The 27,048-nt window shown below is 50.7% G+C and overlaps 1 protein-coding gene across 7 annotated transcripts in view; it reads right to left on the bottom strand.

The window, feature by feature from the left end:
• Positions 1–27,048, bottom strand: part of MYO18A (myosin XVIIIA) — a 107,018-nt gene that overhangs the window by 61,977 nt on the left and 17,993 nt on the right. Inside the window, exons 1-2 of one of the 7 annotated variants that reach the window (XM_026447106.1) lie at positions 5,265–5,340; positions 1,934–2,002 (exon numbers count right to left, since the gene is read on the bottom strand). The exons of 3 other annotated variants lie outside the window; for them this stretch is intronic. Coding sequence is in view for 3 of the 4 variants with exons in the window: in XM_023183928.2 (XP_023039696.1) it covers positions 5,265–5,270 (6 nt within the window). In the remaining variant the exon portion in view is untranslated. Of the gene's footprint in view, positions 1–1,933; positions 2,003–5,264; positions 5,345–27,048 lie in introns of those variants that run through there. 3 more of the 7 variants (XM_023183928.2, XM_023183927.2, XM_023183926.2) reach the window with 3 other exon arrangements.

Here is a 27,048-nt window from a genome sequence, read left to right on the forward strand (position 1 = left end):
GGATTACAGAAGTGAGCCACCGCGCCTGGCCAAGAACTGGTTCATTCATTTTTTTTTTTTTTTTTTTGAGACGGAGTCTCGCTCTGTCACCCAGGCTGGAGTGCTGTGGCCGGATCTCAGCTCACTGCAAGCTCCGCCTCCCGGGTTCACGCCATTCTCCTGCCTCAGCCTCCCGGGTAGCTGGGACTACAGGCGCCGCCACCTTGCCCGGCTAGTTTTTTGTAGAGACGGGGTTTCACCGTGTTAGCCAGGGTGGTCTCGATCTCCTGACCTCGTGATCCGCCCGTCTCGGCCTCCCAAAGTGCTGGGATTACAGGCTTGAGCCACCGCGCCCGGCCAGAACTGGTTCATTCTTAAAACCGCTTATCATGAATGAATAGTTAAAAATTAGGAAATGTCTTGTTTTCAATTAATTATTTTTATTTTGCTTTATTGACTTCTGTTTTATTATTCAGTTAATGTGCTAAAGACCAAGTTTGTCTGTTGGTGTAATTTTAACTCATTTGATCTTTGGTCTCTTGTTCAAGTTTTCCTACTTGTCCACAAAGGTCCCATCTGGCCTAGGTTATAAGGACACCGGGCCATTTCCACCCAGGCCTGGTCCTCTGCATCAGCTGTTCCTATGAGCATCACTCTGAACACAGATGGGGGCTCTCCCCAGAGGAAATTCTGTGGCTTTTATGCAGAATTGCCTAGACAGTTTTCCTGTCTTCCTTATCACTGAATTTGTTTAGGATCAAGAGCAAGTTATCCTGGAACTGGATTATTTATAACCCAAAGGATAAATGCTTGAGGGGGTGGAAACCCCACTGTCCATGATGTGCTTATTTCTCAATGCATGGCCATATCAAAACATCTCATGGGCCGGGTGCGGTGGCTCACGCCTGTAATCCCAACACTTTGGGAGGCTGAGGTGGGTGGATTGCTTGAGCTCAGGAGTTTGAGACCAGCCTGGCCAACACGGTGAAACCTTGTCTCTACCAAAAACACAAAAAATTAACTGGGCATGGTGGTGTGCGCCTGTGGTCCCAGCTACTGGGGAGGCTGAGGTGGGAGGATCGCGTGAGTCTGGGAGGCAGAGGTTGCAGTGAGCAGAGATTGTAATACTGCATGCTCCAGCCTGGGTGACAGAGTGAGACCCCGTCTCAAAACAAAAAAAGAAAAAAAAAATATATATATATATATATAATATATATAATGTATCCCGTAAGTATATAAACCTACCATGTACCCACAAAAATAAAAAACAAAAAAAAGATCAAGTTACTCTTATCCAAGACAGAACGGGTAAGGAACTCAGGCCCCAAAGATGGTGGCAGCATCTGAGTTGGGAACAAATGGCTCTCTGGAGCAAGGGTGTTTAGATCTAAGGCCTCTCTTCCTTGACTTGTTCTCTCTCTAGAGATTTCAGCCATTTCCAGCAACATTACTGAATATGGAGCACCTACAACGAGATGGGCCCTATACAAGGTATTTAACATTTATTTTCTAATGTAAATCTTACAACAATCTGAGGACTGGTGATATGGGAATTATTATTATTCCAATTTTATCGATGAGGGAAAAGATCCAGAAAGAGATTAAGTCATGAGGTTAGTTAAGTGGGGGAACCCAGACTTGAACCCACATTAGTCTGCCTCCAAAGCCTGTGCTTCCTTAGTGCCCACATTTTCTGGTATGTTAGACAGGTGTCAGCCTTGGTAGCCAAATCTGGTTGATAAACTTCATCAGCGTGGAGGTTCAGAAGCTCTGGTCACGCCAAAGCATGGATTGATAGTGTGTTTTACTAGTGTGCAACTTTCCAAATCGAGTTTTTGGACTTGCAAAAAGGGAGACGCCACCATGATTCTGCCACTCTGCAGCTCACCCACCTCCTCCCTCTGTGGTACTTCTGAGGGACAGCAAGAGAAACCCACACTCACTGAACACTTACTATGAGCCAGGCACAGGGGAAGGCACTTCATACAGGTCTCCTCATTGAATCCTCACAACAACCCACTTTCTAGGTAAGGAAATAAAGAAGGTGAGTTACCGAGAGCCCTGCAACTATTAAGTGGCAGAGCCGGGAGCCACAACAAGAATGGATCTTGGGGAGCTGTTGGTGTGTCTTTGTCATCCCTGGACTGTGATTCACCCCTGAGCAGAACTTACCCATCTTATTCATCATACTGTAGGTGCCTAAGAAATGTTAGCTGCACGAGAGTGCTGGGACAGGGGTTCTTTGCACAAACCTCTTATTCCCATCTAATCTGTTCCCCAAATGTAAACTATGGAGAACAACACTTGCCCATTCTGATTCCCAGGGACACGGTACAAACAAGGGAGGTATAATCTCTAAACTTGCTCACAATAAATACATAGTCAACTTAGTGCCTGGGTTTGTGGGGAGGATAAGGACGCTGAAATTGCTTAGTAGCTCTTTGTGGAACAATAGCCACAAAATGCATCATCCTCTGGCCTAGTCATTCCATCTTCAGGAATGTATGTCCAATGAGCAGACTTAGAGAAATAAAGAGAAAGAAAAAAAAAATGCAAAGATTTTTATAGATGCACTCTATATAACAGCTCCAAATTGGAAAGAGCCCAAATGCCTAGAATTAGGAAATGGTTAGGTACAACCCGTTGTTATATTGCCATTTAAACTGACAAATGTGTGGACAACGTAACCATATGGAAAGCTCCACATAAAATAACACCAATCAAAAAAACTGGAACTCAAATAGTATACAAAGAGTGATCATAATAATCTTATAAACTGTGTGACTTAGACACAATAGGAACACTTGGTATTTATTTTGTTATGTATTTGTTACTTACTCCTTATTTTTATTGCGAAGATGGCTAAATAGTCAATAAAAAAGAAAAAGAAAAACAGATAATAGCTAGAAGCATTTGCTCTCAAAGAAGAGAGATCCAAGAAATGTGCTGAGGGACTGTCAAGCCTCAGCCCCAGCAGGCTTCTGACACTCTGGGAGCAGCTGGGGTTTACCCTCCACCGTGCCAGCAGAACCCACCTGCCCTTAACCTGCACTTTCTGGACCCCTCACAGGAGGGAATGGGGGCACAAATGCTCCTAGGAGAATAATGCCATGCCTCAGGCAGTCCCTCAGGCCTGGAATGCCTGGCCTGGACAAATGCTTTGAGGCCCAAGCATCCACGCCAGACATCTGCACACTGCAAGCCCCCGAGAGCAGCAGGTAACCCTCGAGAGAGTGCCCAGAGGAAGCCGAGACGTGGCCGAGGTCACTTCCCCACCTCGCCGCTTCTGCCAGCACTCACACACCCAAGGTTTCTCCTTCTGAGGACCAAAAGGCAGGGCATTCTCCTCTCCTCCCTCTTTCCCATTCGGAGGCACAGAGGGCAGCTCCCAGGAGACTTCGTCCTCCCAGTCCCAACCTAGCACCAACTTATCTAGGGATTGGGGGTGACGGGGGGTGGGAGGAACAAAGGAGAAGGGAAGAAATACTAGCATAATAGTAAAAAACAGTTAATCATTATTGAGCATTTGGTATGTGTCAGGCACTGTGCTGAATCCTTCACATGAATCATCTCATTTGATCCTCACAACATCCCTCTGAAATAGATACTAGTGTGACTGTGTGATTGCTACTTTACAAATGAGCAAAAGGAGGCTCAGAAGGTCAGGTGACTCACCCAAAGCCTCACAGCAGCAAGTGGCAGATCTGGGACTCACATTCAGGTCTCCTGCGAGAGACCTCCACTGCTCACTTCAAGGGATGGAGAAACGCCCTACCCTCCATCTCCCCTGGTTCACCTGCACTGTTGTCCTTCTACATCAGCTGCCAGAACAGCAGCTTGGGAGGAAAGCCGGGATTCCCAATGATGACCCGCCCCTCCACCCACCGACCTGAATATGCTTTACATGGAACTGCTTGAGAGGAAGGGAAGCTCTCTAGGGAATGAACTGAAGGCCATGCTACCAGACAGAGGAGGAGGGGGAGACGAGCTTGGCAGGGACAACCTGGCCCTTGCAGTGCAGCATCCAGCCAGAGCCCTCCCCAGCCCCAGGGCGGAACAGAAAGCAGGCGGGCACCCGCCTCACTGCAGGCCAGCCCAGAGGAAGCAGGTGCACTAGAATGGCTTCCTGCCGCAACTGCAGTTGCAGAAGGGTCTTGGTTTCCTCCTCCAACAACTGGACCTGCTGGAGGCCTCCTTCACCGGGATGCTCACTGCCCCTCTGCAGGGCACTTTGCTGTCTGTTTGGATATCACTGTGCATGGCCCTGAATCTGTGACCTGGTGCTAGTGGCCCAGGGGTGGCTGGGGGAGAGTAACATAGACCAGGAAGCACCCATCTCTCAGGGTGAGGAGGTCTCTCTGACCTCTCCCCCACCCCCGGGCATACTGCCCACACAACTCAGCCCTGGTGCCAGTTTGGGGGCTGAGGCAGGGCAGTCCTGAGCAGAGAGAGATACAAGTGCTCACGGGCACATCTTAGGCTCCTGATGCACCTCCGCACCAGGCCAGCCCACATACTCTGCCAACTGCTGACACGACTGAAAACCTTACCCTTGGTGGCTGGGAGGGGTAGAGTCAGAGGAACGGAAAGGACTGGGAGCAACTATGTCTCTCCTCACTTTCTTTTTTAAGGAACTTACTTATCTGGAGTAATCTCTACTAAAAAAGAGACCTAGGGCCAGTAAGAGCATCCCCGACACACCATCTGTGTCCCTTGCAAGTGTCCTATGCACAGAAATGGAGGTGGCCATGCTAAGACTACTTTTGAGGACATTGAGAACGGGTGCTCCCTGACAACTCCAAGGACCATCCCCTCTCAGGGAGGAAGAGAGGAGAGGGCTATACCACCACCAACGCAGAGACAAGACTACCAAAGACCTTGGGTGCTGGGGAGGCTGGGGCTTTGGAAGAAAACAGCATTCTAAGGAATGAAGGCCAAAAAAGCACTAATGGTTGGTGGGGAAGGCATGTCACAGCCTTGGGGGTGGACGCAAACTCAGGAAACTGAGATTCAGAAGACAGTGCCCCTCCAAAACTCCTGAAGTCATGAGTCAGGCCCAGGATGCCCTGCTCCTAGCCACAGAGGGGTTTTTGAGGCTTCCGGTGCTGGATAACTCCGTTCTTACCAAGAAGCTCGCAGAGGAGCCCCAAGACGGCCCCACCCCTCTCCCCACCTACTTCAGCCACATCTGGGGAAATCACAAAAAGGTCCCTCCTTTCCTAAATGAGGAAATAGCATGAGGAGCCTGGGACATTTCCAGGGTAGGGGGTCAGAGGGACACTCACCCGCATGGCCTGGCCGGGAGCAGCCCAGAGCAAGGAGACTCCGCTCTGATGCTGCTCTGGCTCTGTTAGCAGCTCAAAATAGCACAGGCTATGGCCCCGCCCAGTTCCCGCCCTCTACCCAGCCCCTCCCGTCCCGAGCTGCCCAGCCCTGGTTGGAGCCAGTAGCCCGGAGGACTGCGGGTATCAGGTATGCCAGGAGGGAGACGGTGATACAGCAGTGTGTGTGGAAGGGAAGGAGAAGGCTCTTAGGGTAAAGCCATTGGGGTGGGCGGCAGGCAGTGTTGGGGGGTTAGGGCAAGGACAGGGAGGGTGAGACTTGCCTATGGACACACACCCCAGCTCCGGGACAGCTGGGCTGATATGGCTCCTAAAAATAGCAGAGGAATTTGAGACCTGCAGCCCCCGGCCCCACAGGCCAAACTTGAGACAAGCACATGCGCACTCACATACATGTACACGTATACACACACACATACACACACACCAGCATGCACAAACATTCAATCAACACAGTGTTCCTGAGAACACCCAAATCATAGGCCTACCCCAGCCATCTAATTACTGCGGCAGAGGCCAAGACAGCCACTAACGTCACATCTAAGACAACACACGGGGCCCATTGCACACTGTGCCCAAACAGCAGCCGCACACAGTCCTATAAGGTCCAGCAGGAGCAGAGACCCACACGGGCAGGCCCACTTACTGCCCCACTGCCGTCAGTACACGGGGAACATGCAGAGAATCAATAGTACTCTCTACGTTTACATCCCTCTCCCCTCCACACATGCCAGGGACTGCACAGGCAGAGAGGAGGGTGGGGTGGGCCTCAGCCCTGCAGACAGGAAGTCATGGGTGTCTGGCCAATGAGCGACGGCTGCCTGTGAAAAGCCAGTGTTTCCTGTGAAGAGAAATCCTGGCCTGGCTCTCCAGTTAGCATCATGGGATGCTTAGACCAGGACTAGGGACCCACTGAGAGGCTGAAATGGGAGCTGGAGAACAGAATGGGAAGGGGTCAAAAGACAGGGAGTGCAAGTCTCAGAAGCTGTCAGCTCTGCAGAAAAAAGGAAACAGTCCTTGCCTCCCTCTTCCTCTTCAGGAAAAAAAAAAAAAAAGGGTGGGGGTGGTGCTAGGAAGCCCTGGTACAGAACCACCTCCTAACCAGTCTGGCATACACCCCATGATTCTTGCCCCTGGCCAGCTCTAAGGGCCATTGGTTCTATAAATTGTCTGACTTTCTCCATGAAAAGATTGGTAAGCACTGCCAGAGAGGACGGAAACCCAGCTCTGCCTCCTACCTGCCACGCACTGTCCAAGTCTCACTGTCATATAGTCACATATACAGACTCTTAGGACACGGTGCTGTGCGTGTGTCCTGCTCTCTAGGGAATGGAATGTCTCCCCAGGGGAAGCATCTGGCCCTTCTGAAGCACATGCAGTGTCGCAGGTCTTCACATCTCCAGTGGCTACTTAGAACAATGGTGCCAGCCTCAGCTGCTCACTGAAATCCACTGGGGAACTTGAAGAAAATACTGATGCCTGGAGCCCACCCTTTCCCTCTCAGTTTCTGACATAATTGGTCTGGGAGGGGGAGCCTGGGCATTGGGGTTTTTTTTTGTTTTTTTTTTTTGAGACAGAGTCTTGCTCTGTCGCCCAGGCTGGAGTACAGTGGCGCGATCTCGGCTCACCACAAGCTCCGCCTCCCGGGTTCATGCCATTCTCCTGCCTCAGCCTCCTGAGTAGCTGGGACTACAGGCGCCCACCACCACGCCTGGCTAATTTTTTGTATTTTTAGTAGAGATGAGGTTTCACCGTGTTAGCCAGGATTGTCTCAATCTCCTGACCTCGTGATCCTCCTGCCTCAGCCTCCCAAAGTGCTGGGATTACAGGCGTGAACCACTGTGCCCGGCCAGGCACTGGGATTTTTTATGGATAAAAGCTCCCCAGGTGATTCTTACATGCAGCCAAAGCTGAGAACTGCAAGACTCTAAGGCCAGCATAAGGCCTAGCACAGAAATGTCCATTTGTTAAATGAATGAGTGAATGAATGAATGACTTAGCTGCATGAACACAGGCAGGTGACTTAAATTTCCCTTATCTGTAAAATGAGGATTACACCTGTACTGACTCTTACTCAACCAGTCTGAGACTGGTACGTAATGTATGTGAAAGGGCTTTGGTTCTCCAAGTTCTCAGGCCAGCAGTGTGGGCATCCCCTGGGGACTTGTTGGAAATGCAAATTCCAGGAACCTGACCCAGACCTGCTGAACCAAGAACTGGATATGGGGTGCAGCATCTGTGTTTTAACTAGGCTTCCAGGTGATGCTGAGGTACATTAAAGTCTGAGAAGCACGGCTTGAAAGGAATGATTCACAGCATACCATGGTTATGACCTCCAGGGCCACATGGCCCGATTTAATCTTGGCTCTTCCACGTAGTAAACTACACAACTTGACCTCTCTGTGTTTCAACTTCTTTTCATTTGTATTTTATTTTTTGAAATAGAGTCTCACTCACTCTGTCGGTTGGAGCACAGTGGCTCCATCTCGGCTCACTGCAACCTCCGCCTCCCAGGTTCAAGTGATTCTTGTGCCTCAGGCTCCTGTGTAGCTGGGATTACAGGCGTGCGCCACCACGCCCAGCTACTTTTTGTATTTTTAGTGGAGACGAGGTTTCACCATTTTGGCCAGGCTGACCTTGAACTCCTGACCGCAAGTGATCTGCCAGCCTTGGCCTCCCAAAGTGCTGGGATTACACGTGTGAGTCACCATGCCCAGCCTCTGTGCTTCTATTTCTTCATTTATAAAATGGGAAAAAAACAGCACCTACCACGTGGGGTTAACACATGGGTTAAAAGAATTAGTACATACACAGCTCTGAGAACAGTGCCCAGCACATTCATTTTCAATACTTAAAACAAAACAAAACAAAATAAAAAAAACAGGGTCTTGCTCTTTTGCCCAGGCTGGAGTGCAGCGGCACTATCTTGGCTCCCTGAAATCTCCATCTCCTCGGCTCAGCCCATCCTCCCACCTCAGCCTTCCTAGTAGCTGGGATCACAGGCATGCACCACCATGTAAGTTTTGTATTTTTTTTTTTTTTTTTTGTACAGATGGGGCCTCCCTATGTTGCCCAGGCTGGTCTCAGACTCCTGCACTCAAGCAATCAACCTGCCTCGGCCTCCCAAAGTGCTGGGATTATAGGCGTGAGACACCATATTTGGCCTTAATACATTTTAACTATTATTATCTACCTATGATCATAAGCGGGGGAAAAAATGAGGCATTGTAAGCAAAATTTCCAGGTAACTGGAGCCTACCCTTTTTAAGGGATAAAAGATTTAAGTCATTTTCTAAGTTCTATACTATTTATAATCCTAAAAATAACCAACAAATATACCCTGTTTCCTTAAGTACAACACCTCTAATTCACCTCAAAGATCTCAAACTGAGCTTTCCTTCTTGAACCCAATCCATTTCTGCTCCATCCTGTACTGAAGGGCACGCCATCTCCACCATGATGACTCCTGACTTCCTGGCCTGGGTACAGAAGCCTGGCTTCTGCCCCACCAATGCCCCAGCTTCTCTCCAAGGGTACCAGCCCCTCTTAGGCACCACCATGCTGAAGCCTTGCATATGCCTATATTAGGAAGGCCAGGCGCCCTTTGTGGCCATATGTCTGCTTTTTAATTCTTTTGTCCCCGACCTCATTAGGCCATCAGCTGTCACTCGCCTGTCAGTGTGCCTGTCTCCACTCCTCCACTCAGCTTCACATGCAACCACAGGTAGTCCCTCTGCTGCCCAAAGCATGGTGCAATCTCAGGGCACGGTCCATTTCTTCGATGAGTCTAACTGATGGCTCCAGAGGTCATGTGGGCACTCCCACAGCCAGCCAGGCCACCCCAACCCCCTCAGCTTGCCTCCAAGGACAGTCAGAAGCTATAATCTGGCCCCTCCTCAGACTTTACTTTTACTTTTCTAGTCTCTTCTCCCTCTTCCCAGCCAGCCTGGCTCTCCCTCATTTGCCTGCCCTTGTCACCACCAGAGTCATTCCTTATGAATGTGTCTCTACCTTGGCTGACCCTCTGCATCTCTCCAGGCCCATCTCAACTCCCACCTTCTTTATGAAGCCTTCCCTGAAACCCAAGACCCACCTGGCAATGCAAAGAACGTGGACTCGGCAGCCAGACACACCTGGGTCTGGATCCCAGCCTCTTTCTTGCTGCCTGACCTAAGGGAAAGTTACTTGACTTCTTAGAGTTTCTACTTTTTTGGCTTTAAAATGTATGATATCCACCTTATGAGGCTGTTGTAAGAATAGAAAAGGCAGTACATGTAAAGCAACTGACATGAGGCCTGGCAAATTATACTTATTAAATTATTAATATGATTATTATCATAAACCATAGCACTCACTGTCTACACCTCAACACATTACATACATATGGTTCTTGGTTATACTCAATATGGTGCTCTATTATATACAGTGGAGTCACACACTATATGGGGTTAGATTCCAAAGTCAGTATGTAAGGCAAAAATAGAATATAGTCTAAAACTCCTGAAAATCCCTTAAACTGCTCACAAAGTATAGTACACATGATTTTGAGTATGCCATTTGATATAATATCGCTGCAGGAAAGCATAATAGTCATGTACAGCATATAGTAAAAACACACAAAACATAATTTTTATAATTTTAGGCTACAGTAATATAGTTTCTTATATAAGGATATAGTTGAATTTATTGAAGGTTACTGTCCACGTGCCATGACTATACAGCATAACTAATGTTCTGAATGATAATCAATTTCGTGTTGAATGTTTAAGCCTGCTCTCCCTGGAGAGCTAGGACTATTTCCTACTTCCTTTATATCCCATCCCGTTCCCCAGCACTAGGCACACAACAGGTGTTCCACGAAAATCCATATGGATTTAACCAACTGATCTGAACAGTGCATGCACAATAAGCGGGCTGGAATAGAGTGGGGAACAAGGGGATCTCCATGTGTGGTGACAACTTCAACTGCTCTATTCTCCCACATTGGTGGTGTGGGTGAGTGCAAGGTCTTTGGCTCTGTTTCAGGCACTTGACCAGGCAGAGTAGCTAAGCAGAGCTGGGGGCAGGCCAGACAGGAGGCTCTGAGGGCTGGAGGAAGTCGTTCACTTACTCAACTAGCTGTGAACTGTAATACCCCAAGGTGAACACTGTGGGGAAGCACCGTGCCTGCTTCTTTTTCAGCTTCCCCACCACAGACTGAGCTTCCTGAGGCATAAGTTGTGTGTTGTTCATTGCTCTATCCCTGGCACTCACCTAGCACTGGGCCCTGCTCAGAGACAATACGAGGCACATTTGAGTGACTCAGTGAAAGATGATTTAGTTATTGTTTTCAACTAAATATTTCCTGATTTTAAAAAATGTACAGACCAGCAGAGGAAATAACAAATGTACCCCAATAATTAAAATTCAAGTCAGAATGTGCTCAGTGCTCCAACAGGGACATCAATGTTCCAGTTAGGGAATTAGGCAGACAACTTACAGACAGCTTAGAGCTAGGCCAGTGAAAGAGAGAAATGTTATAATGTGGCAATGAGGTAGGAAGGGAATTCCAGGGTGAAGAAGTAGTGTGAGAAAAGGCAAAGAGGGGCCGGGCAGGCGTGGTGGCTCACGCCAATAACCTCAGCACTTTGGGAGGCCGAGGCGGGCGGATCACCTGAGGTCAGGAGTTCGAGACCAGACTGGCCAACATGGTGAAACCCCATCTCTACTAAAAATACCAAAATTAGCCGGGCGTGGTGGCATGTGCCTGTAATCCCAGCTACTTGGGAGGCTGAGGCAGGAGAATCACTTGAACCCGGGAGGCAGAGGTTGCAGTAAGCTGAGACTGCACCACTGCACTCCAGCCTGGGCGACAGAGAGAGACTCTGTCTCAAAAAAATAAAACAAAATAAAATAAAAGGCAAAGAGGTGGAAAAGCATGAGATATGGACAGTAAGTCCGGAAGAAATGTATGACACATATAGGAAACCAAGGCGGGATAAAGCTGGGAAGGAAGCTGGGTCTCAAATCAAGCAGGTGTATGCTATAGTGGATTTGTATTGTTTCTGCTGCCCGCCACCCATTCCTCCATCCTCTGATTATAGCACCCCATTTTCCCCTCTGGGGACCCACTCCAGCACATGACTTGGCCCAGGAAAAGAAGAATATCCTGGCCAATAACAATATCCTCAGGCTATAGGTTCATGGAGGGCATGTGACCCAATCAGTTTCAAGGATACATAATGAAACTTTGGGATTATTCAAAGAGTCACACTTCTCTATCCACACAACTAGAACCTGGGGTTGTGACATTTTGCCATTACTTGTCTGAGGACCAAGCCTGCCTAGAAGATGGGGTGAGAGACAGAAAAGGTCAGGTCTTGGTCACACTGTTAATGTTTACAGATAAGGTTGAGCATGTAGCCAGTTCTACTGCTGGACTTTTCCGATATTGGTGACAATGCATATCTTTTTAAGCCAGTTGAGCTGGGCTCTCTGTTACTCCCACCTGAAAGAGCTGTACCTGAGATGAAAGCAAGGTGGGCAGTCTAAGGAACAAGAAGGTACACACCGAGCACTAGCCATGGCCAGGCACAGTGCTACTGGTTTTCCTCTCAAAACCCTGCGAAGTAATGAAAAGGGGAATTGTGGAATGGGGAAACGGGGTTTACAGAGGTTAAATAATTGCCTGGGATCACACAGATTGTGACCAGCCAGGTGATTTGAACTCAGGTTGTTCAGATTCCAGAGCCCAGCTCTTTACACACCACCACCTGCCTGGAAAACAATGAGAGGCACAACAAGTTTCTGGAGAGTGATGGGGCATGATTTAACCTGTGCCTTAAGAATGCTGAGCAGGTCACATGGTGGCATATTCCTGTAATCCCAGCACTTTGGAAGGCCGAGGAGGGCAGACTGCTTGAGCTCAGGAGTTCAAGACCAGCCTGGGCAACATGGCAAAATCCCATCTCTACAAAAAACACAAAAATTAGCTGGGTGTGGTGGTGGCATGCCTGTGGTCCCAGCTACTTGGGAGTCTGAAGTGGGAGGATCACCTGAGCCCAGGGAAGGTCAAGGCTGCAGTGAGTCATGATCATACCACTGCACTCCAGCCTGGGTGACAGAGTGAGAGACCCTGCCTAAAAAAAAGAAGAAGAAAAAAAAAAAAAAAAATGCTGAGCTAACAGGACGCAAGAGGAGGAGAAAGGAGGCTGGAAGGTGAAAGAACATTAGAAAGTTAAGGTAGCCAGGCATTGTGGCTCATACCTGGAATCCCAAAACTTTGGAAGGCAAAGGCAGGAGGATCACTTCAGACCAGGAGTTCAAGACCAGCCTGGGAAACACAGAGAGACCCATCTACAAAAAATTTAAAAATTAGCTAGGCGTGGTGGCATGCAACTGTAGTCTTAGCTACTTGGGAGGCTGAGGTGGGAGGATCAATCACTTGAGCCCTGGAGTTCAAGGTTACAGGTTACAGTGAGCTATGACCATGCCACTGCACCCCAGCCTGGGTGACCAAAAAAAAAGGAAGTCAAGGTAAAAGGTGATACCAAATGAGAGGTAAGAAGGGTCTGCCTAGGATTCTGGCAGTTGATAGGAAAGAGAGGCTGATCCAAGAGAAAAATAAGCTGGACTTGGTGACTATTTGGGGAAGGATGGGAAATGGGCACGAGCGGGTGTGGGTGGAGATTGAGAAAAGGCAGGAAAGATACCAAGGTTTCAAGCTTGGGAAGATATATTTTGTTAGGATATATCTCACTGTTAAGATATATCTTAACAAAAGAATACTTCTCTGACCCCATTTGTCCCTCTAGTTCCCCTGTAAATCAAAACTCCTAAAAACAAAAAGTCTACGGCCGGGCGCGGTGGCTCAAGCCTGTAATCCCAGCACTTTGGGAGGCCGAGACGGGCGGATCACGAGGTCAGGAGATCGAGACCATCCTGGCTAACACGGTGAAACCCCGTCTCTACTAAAAAAAATACAAAAAACTAGCCGGGCGAGGTGGCGGGCGCCTGTAGTCCCAGCTACCCGGGAGGCTAAGGCAGGAGAATGGCGTAAATCCAGGAGGCAGAGCTTGCAGTGAGCTGAGATCCAGCCGCTGCACTCCAGCCTGGGCGACAGAGCGAGACTCCCGTCTCAAAAAAAAAAAAAAAGTCTACAACCACTGTTGCCATAAATGGGTATGAATTATATGATCCTTGTATTACAAATTCGTGGTGTGTAAAGTGTCAGTAATAGAACTCTTTATTTAGGGAGCTGGGGAGAGTCCTGTTTAAAGCACTCAGAGCTCAGAGCCAGGAGGGCCTGGAGCACTTGCTTTTGGTGTGGGAGGGCCCAGCCACTAGGGTGGCAGGTGCACGTCCTGGATGACCACTTCAGAGGTCCTCAGCACCAGCCCTAGGGCCAGTACTAGAGTCTACGCCTGTCTCAAAGAAAATGCCAGCGCTGGAGTCCCTTGCCTTTCTTGGGAGGAATTATCCTTTATTCCTTTGTGTGTGTGTGTGTGTAACAAAATGTCATCTCGTATGAAACAGCAGTGTTAGGAGACAGCGATTGGTATTGAGGTGACAAGATTTTTTATGAAATTCTACCGGGTGCCGAAGGCCAGTGGATTCTGAAGGGGTAGAGGGCAGACTCCCTTTAAGAAGCCTAGGGATGGTCTCAGAGAGGAGAAGGAGGGCTGAGAGGAAACCTGGAGTGACCAACGGTGCATGCCCAGGGCCAGCGCGGCCACTCAGCACCGTACGCACGGATCACGGTCTGTGAGGCCCGAGTCAGCCCCACACCCTGGGCCACACTTCCTGGGTTGGCCCACCGGCAGGCCGGAGCCTGGGCGGGGCCAAGGGGGTGGGGCCAGGCCCAGCACATGCGCCTGGAGTGCCGGAAGCTCCACCCTGCAGCCCCGCTGGCGCCCGGCAGAGGGTGGCAGCCACCTTCTCATCTACCTTCCCGCTTTGCTGGGGCCGCGGGCTTTCACCTCCGCCTGGCCGGCCTCCGGGCCCCGCCCCCAGGAGGCGTCCCCCGGGAGCTCAGGCCCGAGGGGTCAGCGGTGGCAAGATGGCCTCTCGCCGTCCCCAGGATGCGTAGGGCAAGAAGAGGCAGGGATGAGCTCGGCGTCCACTTTGTTTTTATCACCGCTCTATCGCTAACCTAAAACAGTTCCTACATTTAGCAGGCATTCAGTAAATGCTTACTGATGGAATAAATGAATGAATATATAAATGCAAGGTCAAAAGACGCCAGGAAGGCCTTGAGTCTGTTCTAGAGAGGGGCCCAGGACAAGCAATCAGGAAGATCAGTGGGTTTGGGACGGCGAGCCACAAATCACTGCCCCAGAGGTGGTCGTCGAGGCTTGGGGCTCTGGCACTCCCCCCAGCCCCTACACCCACCCAGTCCCTGCATTGGCACACCCATCGGTTTGCTCAGAGCCATGTGCCACCACACCTTTTTGGGCACAGAGCCCAAGTACGGACGCCTGGGCTTGTCCTCTCTGCCAAGACCCAGAGTCAATCCCCAAAGACTAGGCAGGCATATGCGACCGACTGCAGGGACCAGCTGACTGGCCCGGCAGCAGGCCTGCTGCTCTCTGAGGTCTCTCAGCTGCTGGGGAGCTCCTCATGGCGGCTGGGGATTTCCAAATTGCCTCTGCTTTGCCAAGCTTCCCCAAGGCCCAAAGCCATGAGCCAGCCTTGAGGATAGTTTCCCAAAATCCTCCACAGCCCTGCCCCACATCTCATCAAGACTTGGGTCACTTCTGGGTCTCCTAAATGTACCGCATGCACTATGTTCTCGTCCCCACCCCCTCTGGCAGACAGGAGGGAATAAACATAATGAAGCATTGTTCTCTTTTTCATATAAATGACAACTCTTCTCCATTTCCACAGAAGAAAAAAAAAGGAAACCAGCTTAAGGGTCAGCCACAGCAATTTAAATAAAATATCAGTAAGGTCTTCCTGGGTGTGAGATGGAGGCCTGTGGTGCTTATTCTCAAAGTCAGAGAAGTTCCTTTAGACAAGCCTCTGGTTCCTCCTAACACTGGACATTCAATAAATATTTGAGAATCTGTGTGTTCACCTCTGGAGCCCCTATTGGGCCTGTTTCTAGAACCCTTTGAAGTAAAAATAAAGCGCAAACCCTATGTCCATAGAAACAGCAAGAAGCAAAAGCTTCTACCTTGCATACCAACCCATCACCTCCGCGCTAACTGCCTGGGCCAAATCCACTGGGGCATGTGAGCACCTGTGTGTTACAAAGCTGGGCAGAAGACATGCTTGGCGAGGAAAGGAAGCGCTGCCCCAGTTGTGGTGGCACACAGCCAGGGACTTGCTGGCCCTGGGGCATCAGGATTCCAGAGCTGGTGAGGTGTAGAAATTGCCTGAGAGGACAGATCTTCCTTCCTGAGAGGAAGGGAAATGCCACCATCCCCTGCCTCACCAGGGGGACTCTGAAGGAGGAAATAAACCTTCAAGAACACCCAACTGTTTCTTTCTGGGAGCTGTACTGTTCAATATAGTAGCTACTAGCCATGAGTGGCTATTCAAATTGAAGTTGGCCGGGTGTGATGGCTCATGCCCATAATCCCAACATTTTGGGAGGTCTAGGCAGCAAGATTGCTTGAGGCAGAAGTTCAAGACCAGCCTGGGCAACATAGTGAGACCCCATCTCTACAAAAAAATTTTTTTAAATTAGCCAGGTGTGGTCCCAGCTACTTGGCAGAGGGAGGTGGGAGGATCACTTAAGCCCAAGAGCTTGCTGCAATGAACTGTGATGGTGCCACTGCACTCTAGCCTGGGTGACAGAGCAAGACCCTGTCTCAAAAAAAATTCCAGTTAAATGGAAACAATGAGGATACTTCTGATTAAATTAAAAATAAAATAAAATTTAAGGTGCAGTACCTACGAAGTTGGACAGCACTATAGACCATTTCCATCCTTGCAAAATGTTCTGTTGGGCAGGTCTGATCTAGAGGCTCCCTTTCAATGTGTCCTGGTCCCTCTACCAATGCCTCCTTCACGTGATGCCCCTGCCCACCTGCTGTTTTCTCCCTTCCTCACCCCAGAGTCTGCTTAGACTCCTATCCCCACGTGCCTTGCCTTGTTCCCTAGGCCTCCAAAAGAGGTGGAGGAGGGGACTGTAGTCACAATTGAATACCCAGCTGGGAGCAAAAGCCAAGGCTGAATGGAAACCTGCCCCCACCCCAAGGCATCCCAGGCCTGGGAGAAAGCCCCTCAGTGCCCTGTACAATCGCACAATCGTTCCTTGTTTCTGCATTCTCTGGGCCAAGCCAAGTAAGACATCTGGAATGCAGTGGCCTGAGGGCTTCCCCAAGCCACCGGCTGCAGGACTTATCTGATGTTAGTACTCCTATAGAGACAGAAGTCCCAATAGAATCCTGAACGTTCAACAGCAAATAAGGCCAATGAAGCCTCATCCAGGGCATGCCAGGATTTCTGCCATGGAGCAATGAGGCCCATTAACTGGACACCTTCCTGTGTCACTGGCTAGATGAAGCAAAGGAGGAGTAGGAAGGGGAGGACACGGTGGAGAATGGACTCTGGACATACCTGATACATCGGAGAGGAGGCTCAGAGAAGCCCCCTAGCCCCGCATCCACAGATGAGCAAAGGAACAGAGTGGCGGGTCTGACCACTGTTGCGTTCCATCACAGGGACTTCATTGGAGAGGTTTTGCTGCAGTAAAAATTACAAGTGGGAGAGTCTGGGCACACTCATATGTGTGGTGGAAGGAGCAGAGAACAGACCCTGGAACTGGCAGGTCAGAACTGTCTTTCTGTTCTATGCGTCAATTCCTGCTTAGTCCTAATCTAAATGGGCTGTCAGGAGCAAGACAGGTGTGAATAAACAAAATAAGTTGTAGAAAGACCAAAAAGTAGGGTAAGTTTGTTCAAATGGAAAACAAATAGATAGAAAGACACCTGGTATTCCAGAGGTCTTGCCATCAGCTAAGAATCTGATTGGAGGGAGTCACAGAGAAAGCAGCCCAATTTTAAAAACTGGAATCAAACTTCAGAGCAGATTGGAAACGCAGGCCAAAGCAATCACTCGCTAAGATTACTGTGAAGCCCTGAGTAAGCTTGGGCCTGTTCCCTATCTCTACCTGAAAGGCACTTTGGGCAAAAGCATCAGTGTAGGGACAAGAATAAAGAATACAGCAGAGCTGAGCCATTAACAGGAACAGCAACTGTGACATTCCTTTGGGTACCAAGCTACCAGGCACCCGTGCTTCCTGATGTACCAGAGACAGATTAATTATGATGATGATAATGTTCACTTTTTTTTTTTTTTAAACAGGATCTCATTCTGTCACTCAGGTTGGAGTACGGTGGTGTGATCATGGCTCACTGCCCCCTTAAATTCCTGGGCTCAAGCTATCCTCCTGTTTCAGCCTCCCAAGTAGCTAGGACAGGCATGCACCACCACACTCGGCTAATATTTTCACTCTTTGTACAAAGTCTCACTATCTTTCCCAGGCTGGTCTTGAACTCCTAGCCTCAAGAGATCCTCCCACTTCAGCCTCCCAAAGCACTGGGATTACAGGTATGAACCACCGTGCCTGGCCAGTGCTCACTGACTCTAGGCACTATTTTGAGGCACTGCTCTAAGTGGTTTATATGTATTGATTCATTTAATCCTCAAGACAACCTTACAAGGAAAGTACTATTATTTTGTGTTTGCTTGTTTGTTTGAGATAGGATCTTGCTCTGACACCCAGGATGGAGTGCAGTGGTGCAATCATGGCTCACTGCAGCAAACTCCTGGGCTCGAGTGATCCTCTCACCTCAGCCACCTGAGTAACTGGGACTACAGGCACACACCACCATGCCCAGCTAATTTTTGTATTTTTAATAGAGATGGGGTCTCACCATGTTGCACACCTTCGCAACCACACACAACTCCTGACCTGTGGGCCCTTGCCTGGGGCCCTCTCTCTCCTCCTCTCTTCTCCCCAGATGAGCTGAAAGCAGTTCCTGCAGCCAAAACTAGCCCTTCCAACCAACTTCATATTTGACAAACATCTGTTTCTATAGCGACAACAAGAGCTGCAGTTTTGGGATTTTGAAGAAAATGGGTGAGACAAAGCATAGAGGACCCTTTATAGGATGGGTCCCTCTTTCAGAGGCACAGAAGAGAGACCTCAAAATCAGTCATCAAAGGAAGACAAGCGGGTTGGGTAGGAACCCAAAGCCCTGACTAAAGCAGGAAAACTGTTTCCCCTACCCCAGAGACAAAGTCCTCTGGTGTGAAGCCAGCTGCTTTCTCCTGGACAGAGAAGGTAAGGACTGGAAGCAGATGGCAGAAACTGGAGGAGTCTGGGAGAAAAGGACAACCCATTCTACATTCTGCAGAGAGAGTGTGTGTGTGAGAGAGACACAGTGTGTGTGTGAGAGAGAGAGAGAGTATGTGCGCATGTGTATGTGGCGCCTGGGCCATTCCTAAGCTGGGTGTCCTGCCACAGAGCCCAGTTCTGTGGTTCTCTTCCCAGGTTGAGGTTAGGTGACGATGGGTGGAGGCAGGAGTGATTAGACAGCGTCAGGAGAGGCGTGTAGACAGGCCTTGGTGTGACCGCACAGGGTGACTCGCCTCCCTCGAGGGAGGGCAAGGGCATTTGGGGTGAGGTGGTCAGGCTGGTACCCCTAGGAGAAGGCTTCATTCCTGCCTGCCCCTCACCTCATCTAAGCAAGAAAGCCCTTTTATTGTTCAGAAATCCTGAGGCCAGAATCTCAGGCTGCCGGGACAATCGGGGCTCTGCCAGGCAAAGCCAAGTGCTAAGGGGAATAGGGATGTTTGCTGGCCACCGATTCCAGGAAGACAGGCCACAGCAGTCTCCCCAGGCTTCTCAGGCAGGGGGCCCAGTTTCCCTCTTGCCTCTGTTGATCTTGAGGCATGGCCAAGTGAGTGGGGACTCGACCCACCCTGTGCCCATGTCCTTTAGGGAACCTAGGTGCCTGCTGAGAGGAGGCAGGGCTGTGCCAGGCTCAGCACATGCTGGGTTCCCCCCGTGCCTGAAGTGCCAGGCACACTAGCTCCCACAGCCTGGACAGTTCTGGGGTGGGCAAGGCAGAAGATGCCAGCCCAGCCAGGGAGGAAATCTTTTACTGCTTTGAGCCCAGTGCTTCTACAGTCAGCTCCACAACCAAAGCAGTCCGCACATGAGGGAGGGGCAGGGACAGAAGGCAGGGCCCCCAGCAGGAAGAACTAACCACACAAGCAGATGGTATTAGACCCTTTCCCTCGCCATGTCCCTGGAAGGTTCTACTGGAATCTCCAGATACTTTCCCCTTGATGTGTTGGGGCCAGGCATGAAACTGGGTGTCACGGAGAGTCATGACAGTCTCATGCTGCCTGACGGTGCTGTCACTGCTTGGCCTCTAGCCCATGCCACCCAGGGCTGAGATCAATCTTCCTGCAGATGTCTTCTGTCCTTGCAGAAGCACAGGCTCTGTCATCACAGGGGTGCCATCTTCAGCCTTTCTTCTCCACAGAACCAGGCTCAGGGGCTGACACAGAGCAGTGTTCATCAAGGTGTCCTGACATCCCACGCTGATTGCACCAAGGCTCTGGGGACATCCACATCTTGCCTTTCCTACAGCGCAGAGCCCTGCCTCCTCCCCACCACACATGCAGCCCTCTTCTGCCCCAGGGCCGGGGTGGCCTCAGTCCTGCTGCCAGAGAAGAGCTCCCTGGGAGGAACCTGCCACGCTGTATGGACCCTGCTTGCCCCAGGGCCTGGCAGTGAGAGGAGCTGGGGAGGGAGGGAGGAAGTGAGTCAGCTCCTTGCAGAAATGGGAGTGGGAGGGAGGAGCCAGCAGAAATGAGATCAGAGGGCAAAGGGCACAGGAGCCGGAAAGGTCACTAAGAGAGGGGACCAGGCCCCGAAGGTGTTGCGGGACCCACAGGGGAGCAGACAGATACAGGTGACGAATTTGGCAGGGCCACCTCCAGCTGAGGCCAGAGAACCCGCGTCCAGAGGCCTGGCCCCACCTGAGGATGGAATCCGAGGCGGCTCCCCTCCCTGACTCATATTCACACCAGAGGTAGCAAGGCCTTGTGGGACGTGGCCAGCCTTGTTCTCTCCTCACAGAGGTGGAGTCTCTGGGCTCCAAGGCCTCCCACTCCCTCTCCTGAGCCCTACAACTCCAGAAGCCCAGGTTCCCCCTGACCTGGTCTAGTAGGGACATGCTACAGTCCTACAGACAAGTCACCTAGGCCAGTCAGAGCGGGAAGGTTCCAGGAACCAAAACTGTCTCCCAGAGTGGATGGGAGCCGAGCCTGGGCCCCAGGAGCAGAGCAACTGGGGCTGCCTTAGCACCCACTCTCCCCTCCCTGGTAGGGACATGTGGGAGCTGTCCCCAGGCTCCAGCTGGAATCCATTGCTGTGATTGGGCAAGATCCTTGCTGTGAAAATTCCCAGCCTGCTGACATTCCAGCATGAAGGCAGTTCAGGGAGAGCAGCAGAAGGGAAGAGGAAGCCCCACTGGGCCACATTCCAGCCCCTCAGAGACCTGCAGCCAGTGAGACAGGCACATTCCTCCAAGGTCTGGGCCAGACACTGCATAGCCCCCATGTAACCCTGAATCTTCTTCTCACCCAAGCCTGGCACCTTCATGCGGGCTCCTGTGTGGGGGCAGGAGGCAGCCTGTCCCCAGGACCCTCCTTCCCAGGCTCCTGCTCCTGGATGCCCACAGAGCTGCCTCTCCTCCAGTCCTGTGAGAGATGCCAGGCCCCAGGCATGCAAGAAACAGTCCGTGGGTAGAGACGGGACACACTAAGGTCCTAGAGACCAGTCACCAAGGCCAGTTGGAGCAGGAGGGGCCCAGGAACCAAAACTGAGCTAAAGTTTTGGTTCTGGTCTGGAAGACCGAACAGAGAATTAGTTCCTGATTACAGAACCATCTTCTTTCCTTCAACAAATATCCTTCGCCCTTGTGCAGTGCTCCAGCACTGGAGAAGGAATAAGATAACTCAGTAATTACCATCTTGTGAATGCTATGAGAAGGCTAGGGTGCTGCCAGGGTGGGGACTTGACATGGTCTGGGAGGATGAGGGGCAAGTGACATTCAAACTGAAGCCAATGTGTAGAAGTGTACGAGCGTGGGCACGGAAAGGGGCTACAGACAAAATGAACAGCAGAGCTCAAGGGTAAATGCCAGTGAGAAGCCTGCATTGCCCCCACCCCTGCGAGGCCCTCCGCCAGGCTGTGCTCTGCCACTGTTTTTCCACAACACACAGAGGAAACAACAGCATGGCCTCGAGCAACACGGCGAGCCTGCTCTTGGTCAGAGGTGACACTGCAGGGATCCGGTCACCCCAAGTGCTATGGAGATCAGCACCAGCGTGCCAGTGTGGGCCAAAAAGGTGAGAGGGGCAACGTCCCAGACTCCCAGATCTAGCATATGGCCCTCCACTCCTGGGGACCACATCAAATGCTGCCAAGGCAAGTGCCACTTCTCTTCTTAAGGCGTCCCTCTGCCACCCTTCCCTCTCCCAGCTCCCACAAGATTGAATCCTGCCTGCTGCCACTTGGGCTCACTTCCTCTGGCTAACCCTCAGGAGACACTGAGAGCAACGGTCACACCCTTCTGCAGCACACCACCACAGCTCAAGAGAGGCCCGTCTTGAGGGCCTGGCTTCCCTTCTGGAAGGATGACAAGGAGGTGAAGAGACTTTTAGTGATAGGGCAGCAGGAGTCAGAAGGTCTGAGCTGGGCAGTGGATTTATACGGATATCCGGATACTGCCTTCCTCTCCTCTATACAGCAGATTAGTCAAGAGCCGATGACCTGAGTTCAAGTCCTAGTGAGTCACTTAATACCTGTGCAACCTTATGCAATTTGCTTAACTTTAACCTCTCAGTAATGCAGTTTCCTCACTTTAAAACAGATTGTTATGATCCCTCCTTCAAAGGGTTGTTGAGAAAAATTAACTAAGTGAATGTATGTAAAACACTGAGAACAGTGCCTAACCTACAGTGAATGTTAGATGTGATCCTCACCTTGCCAGAACTTTTCATGCCCTTCCCCCAAGGCATTTCTGTTCAGCTCAGTCTTTTTTTCTTCTTCTTCTTCTTTCGAGACAGGGTTTTGCTCTGTCTCCCAGGCTGGAGTTGAGTGACATAATCAGTGGCATAATCACAGCTCACTGTAGCCTCAACCTCCCAGGTTCAAGGGATCCTCCCACCTCAGTCATCCAAGTAGCTGGGACTACAGGTATGTGTTACCACCTCCGGCTAATTTTTGTATTTTTTGCAGAGATGGTGTTTTGCCATGTTGCCCAGGCTGGTCTCAAACTCCTAGGCTCAAGCGATCTGCCCACCTCGGCCTCCCAAAGTGCTGGGATTATAGACGTGAGCCACTGTGCCCTGCCTCAGCTGAGTCTTACCCAGATCAATTAAACACCACCTAGGGTACGTGTCTGCACTATGCACCATACTGAGCGCTACAGATAACACCCGGCGAACACCGGCAAACACCTGACATCCTGCCCTGGCCCAGAGTTTGTGCAAAGCAACCAGGCTGAGTCGCACCAGGGCAGAACGTTATGCCCTGATTCTGGAGAACATATGGCGGGAGATTAAGGGAGTCCGAGGGGTGACCTAGGTCTAAGAAAATACTTTCCCAACCAAACTAGAGTCCACAACTGAAAAAATAAGCTTTGCTAACACTGTCCCCTGTATTTAATAGAACAGAAGCTGCTGCCAAACACCATGCAGGCTTCTTCAGCTGGCTGCCCCCCATCAAACTGCACAGCAGAGGTGGGGGCCCTGAAAACTCCGCTCTTTCGCAGTGGCTGTCTGGCATGGTGGGCGGCCTCAGTGCTGCCAGATGCCCGGGGCACAACCGTACCCGCTGCCCAGAACTGACAATGGAGGCGCCAGGCCGCCTGCCCAGGCAGCAGGGGAGCCCTCACCTCAGCTGGGTCACCAGTCCCCACCGTCCCTGCAAGACTGCAGTGAGGAGAATACAGCAGCTTAGTGCAGTGGGGTGGTGGGAGCCCGGCTGGCAGGCAGCGCGTGCCTGTGGTTTCTGGGAAACACTGTAGAGATTTGCAGCATTTTTAAAATACTTGTGTTCCCACCCGCCACACACTCCCCTTCACCCTACTCCCCACCCACCCCTAGTCAGGGTGTTTGCATATCTGGTATTTTCCAGAACCATTCCAATGTAAATAAGAGAGATTAGAAGGGAGCAGAGGGCATGGTGACTTGGGGTGTCAGGGCAGGCAGGAAGGGACCAGGACAGGAAGGGGCAAGGGCAGGCTACCTTTAAGATCCTGCTCCTGCACCAAGGCTCCAAGCTGTGCCCACAGAAGCACCCATGACCATGTCGTGTACCCATACTCAGGTCAATGCGGCCTGGGTACTGTGCCCACCACCATGAGCTGGGTGGCCAGGGCACTCTAGGGCTGCAATTCATCCAGCATCTCATGAGGAAGAAGGCAGAAGGGTGCCTCCAAGGACAGAGAAGGGAGCCCTGGAAATGATCAAGTCCACTGCCCCACCCTGACAGTCCCATGCACCCCACTAATCCAGGATAGACAATCCCGAAGACCTTTCACCCACCACTCCCCCTGCCCTTGACACCTGTCCCCGGCCCTTCATTACCTAAAGGACTTACATAGGGATCCTCACTGAGCCCCCAAGCCAGGGTTCTCACATGGTGAGACTCGATGCCAGGGGTGCCTGAAGCTTTGGCACAAATTGAAGTAAAAATTTCCTGTTTTTTTTTTTTTTAAAAAAAACAGAAACCAAAAACCCAAAGCAAAACAAAACAAAGCAAAGCAAAAACACTCCAAGGATCACTTGCAGTAAAATCAGGAACAGAAGCATTCTAGAACACTGAGCCAGGCGGCACACAGCTGCTCCACCACCACCAGAAGGCCCTAGGAAAGCCCAGTGCTCCAAACCCGGCCTGACATACCTGGAGGCATGACCATTTTGAGTCTTCCCTTGGAATCCTGCAGGCCCCACTCCTGGCAGCAGCCAAGTACCCTAGGGACAAGGTTGATGAGGCTCACACAGTTTCTACAAAGGGGTCTAAGGTTTCCCCTACAGCAAAAACGCTCCCCTGTCCTTCTCCCAGATGCAGGCAACCCTGACTTGCCCGTCTCCTGCAGGGCCACCAATGGCCAAGCCTGCAGGCCCCAGAAGCTGGCCTCTAATAAGCTAGCAAAGGATAGGAAGCACCCAGAAGCCCATCTCTCCCTTCAGCTGGCTGTCTATAAGGCTAGGGCTACAGGAAAAGTCCAGACGAAAGCATCAGAAAACCTCAGGAGCAAGGATGGGTGAACACTAGGACGGATTAATTAAGGCAGTTGCAAAATTACCCTCCCTGGATGGCTTTAGAGACCAGGCACAGGGAAGGGAAGGGTACTAATGTTTCTAAGCATTTACCACCTGCCCACATCTCACATACGTGAACTTGCCTAACATAAACATGCTTACCTTATATAAAGACCCACAAAATACACAGAATAAAAAGCAAGTCTCCTTTCAGCCTGCAATTCTATTCTGCTTCTCAGAGGTAATTGGAGTGAATTCATTGGGTATGCATCTTTCACCAACTTAACCTTCTCAACCTCTGGGAGGATAGAATAGGCCCATTTCATAGAGATCACGGGTCACCTCCACCAGGAAGCCTCTCCTGATTGCCACCCCTTCCCCCTAGGCAGAACTTCCTCCTGGCCCCACTGTATGCCTGCACAGACTTCTGCGATAGCAGCTTTGCATTTCTTTATTTAGGTCTCTGCTTCTTCAAGGAAAGATTATATTGTATTTATTTAATCCCCCAGTGCCAGCACAGTGCCTGGTCCTTAGGTCAACTTCATTAAATATTTACTGAGGGAAAAGTGAACACTGAGGCTCTGAAAGGTGTGATAACTTTGGTAAAACCTGAACCCAGGTCTTTCTGGCTCCAAAGCCCATGCTCTTTCCACTGTAAAATGCCCTTTCCCAGACCCACCTGAGCGTGGAGGTGGTTTACATGAACCTGGCAACCTCATGAGGAACTCAACAGCCTGAAAGCCTTTGACTAGAAACTCCACCCCACACACTAAAACCTCCAACTAGCAGCCTCTCAGTTCACCAGGAGAAGTACCCCTACCACAGCAACTAGACTTGGCTGGGAGGGAGTGGTAGGCCTTCCTTTAAAGACCCCCTCTCCCTTCCCACCACATTCTCAAAAGCTCAGGGAGGGCCAGGTGCAGTGGCTCAAGCCTGTAATCCCAGCACTTGGGAGGCCCAAGGCAGGTAGATAGCTTGAGCTCAGGAGTTTGAGACCAGCCTGGGCAACACGGCGAAACCCTGTCTCTAATAAAATATACAAAAATTAGGCTGGGCGTGGTGGCTCATGTCTATAATCCCAGCACTTTGGGAGGCCAAGGCAGGTGCATCACCTGAGGTCAGGAGTTCGAGACTAGCCTGACCAATATGGTGAAACTCCATCTGTACTAAAAATATAAAAATTAGCTAGGCGTGGTGGCAGGCACCTGTAATCCCAGCTACTCAGGAGGCTGAGGCAGGAGAATCGCTTGAACCAGGGAGGTAGAGGTTGCAGTGAGCCGAGATAGCGCCATTGCATTCCAACCTGGGCAACAAGAGTGAAACTCCATTATCAAAAAAAAAAAAAATTAGCCGGGTATGGTGGTGTGTGCCTATAGTCCCAGCTTCTCAGGAGGCTGAGGTGGGAGGATCGCTTGAGCCCATAAGCCAAGACTGCCCCATTGCACTCCAACCTGGGTGACAGAGTAAGACCCTATCTCAAAAGAAAAAAAAAAAAAGCTCAGGAGGCCTTGCTTTCCCGCCAGCACCTTTGGCTCTTCATGGCAGGACAACCACATTGGCCAGGGTTTAGCTGGGTGGGCTTTTCTGAGCTCAGCAGAAAGGTCCCATACTTCCAGATGCAGGAGGACATGCCTAGTCCTAAGGGACTCCACTTGTCCTCCCCTAGGATGGACCCACTGAGGATACAGACAGACTGGCCTTTTCCTCTCCCAGGCCCTAGTCTCCAGCCTGGCCTCTGCTCCTTCTCAGTGGGACTTGACTTTCCCATCCAGACTTATGGAAGCGGAGGAGGGAATTTTGATCCAACTGGGGTTTTAAGATCCTCAACTTTACCAACATCTCCCCTAACCTCACCAGACTCAGGAAACACTTGGCCTTCAGCAAACTTAAGAGTAACTGATCCAAATACAGATGCCCCCCAAGAACCTTCCCTAAGGAATCAAAGGGGAAAGAATGTAGCATCTTCCCAGTACTCTGGTGGTCACGTGACCCCTCCTCTCCCTCAGTCCCCTACCAGTGGGTCACCAAGACCCCAGAGTCTGACAGTTGCTCAAGTCTGAGATGGCTCTCCATCCCACTGCCTCTACCTGAGTCCAGGTCTCCATCCATTCTCCTAGGATCACAATCACTCCCTCACCACTCTCCCCACAGCCAACTTTGCTACACCCTAGAGCATGCTCCATAAGCAGCCAGAGCAATTTCCTAAAACCTGTTCCTATTGCTCCCTGATTAAACTACTTCAGTGCCCTTTGGTTAAAGTTCACATTCCCCAGCACAGTTCACAGGGGCCTCCGTGACCTGGCTCCCGTGGATGCCTCCTAGTGCTTCTCTCAACACTCCCTTCCCACACACCGTCTCCCAGCCTTATTCCTGAAATGTGTGATTCTCTCTCCATAACTTTAGGCCTTGGCATGTGTTTGTGACAGCGTTTCCCTTCCTCTTGCCTCCC

Source organism: Piliocolobus tephrosceles, chromosome 16, assembly GCF_002776525.5.
Source record: "Piliocolobus tephrosceles isolate RC106 chromosome 16, ASM277652v3, whole genome shotgun sequence".
Taxonomy (NCBI): Eukaryota; Metazoa; Chordata; class Mammalia; order Primates; family Cercopithecidae; genus Piliocolobus; species Piliocolobus tephrosceles.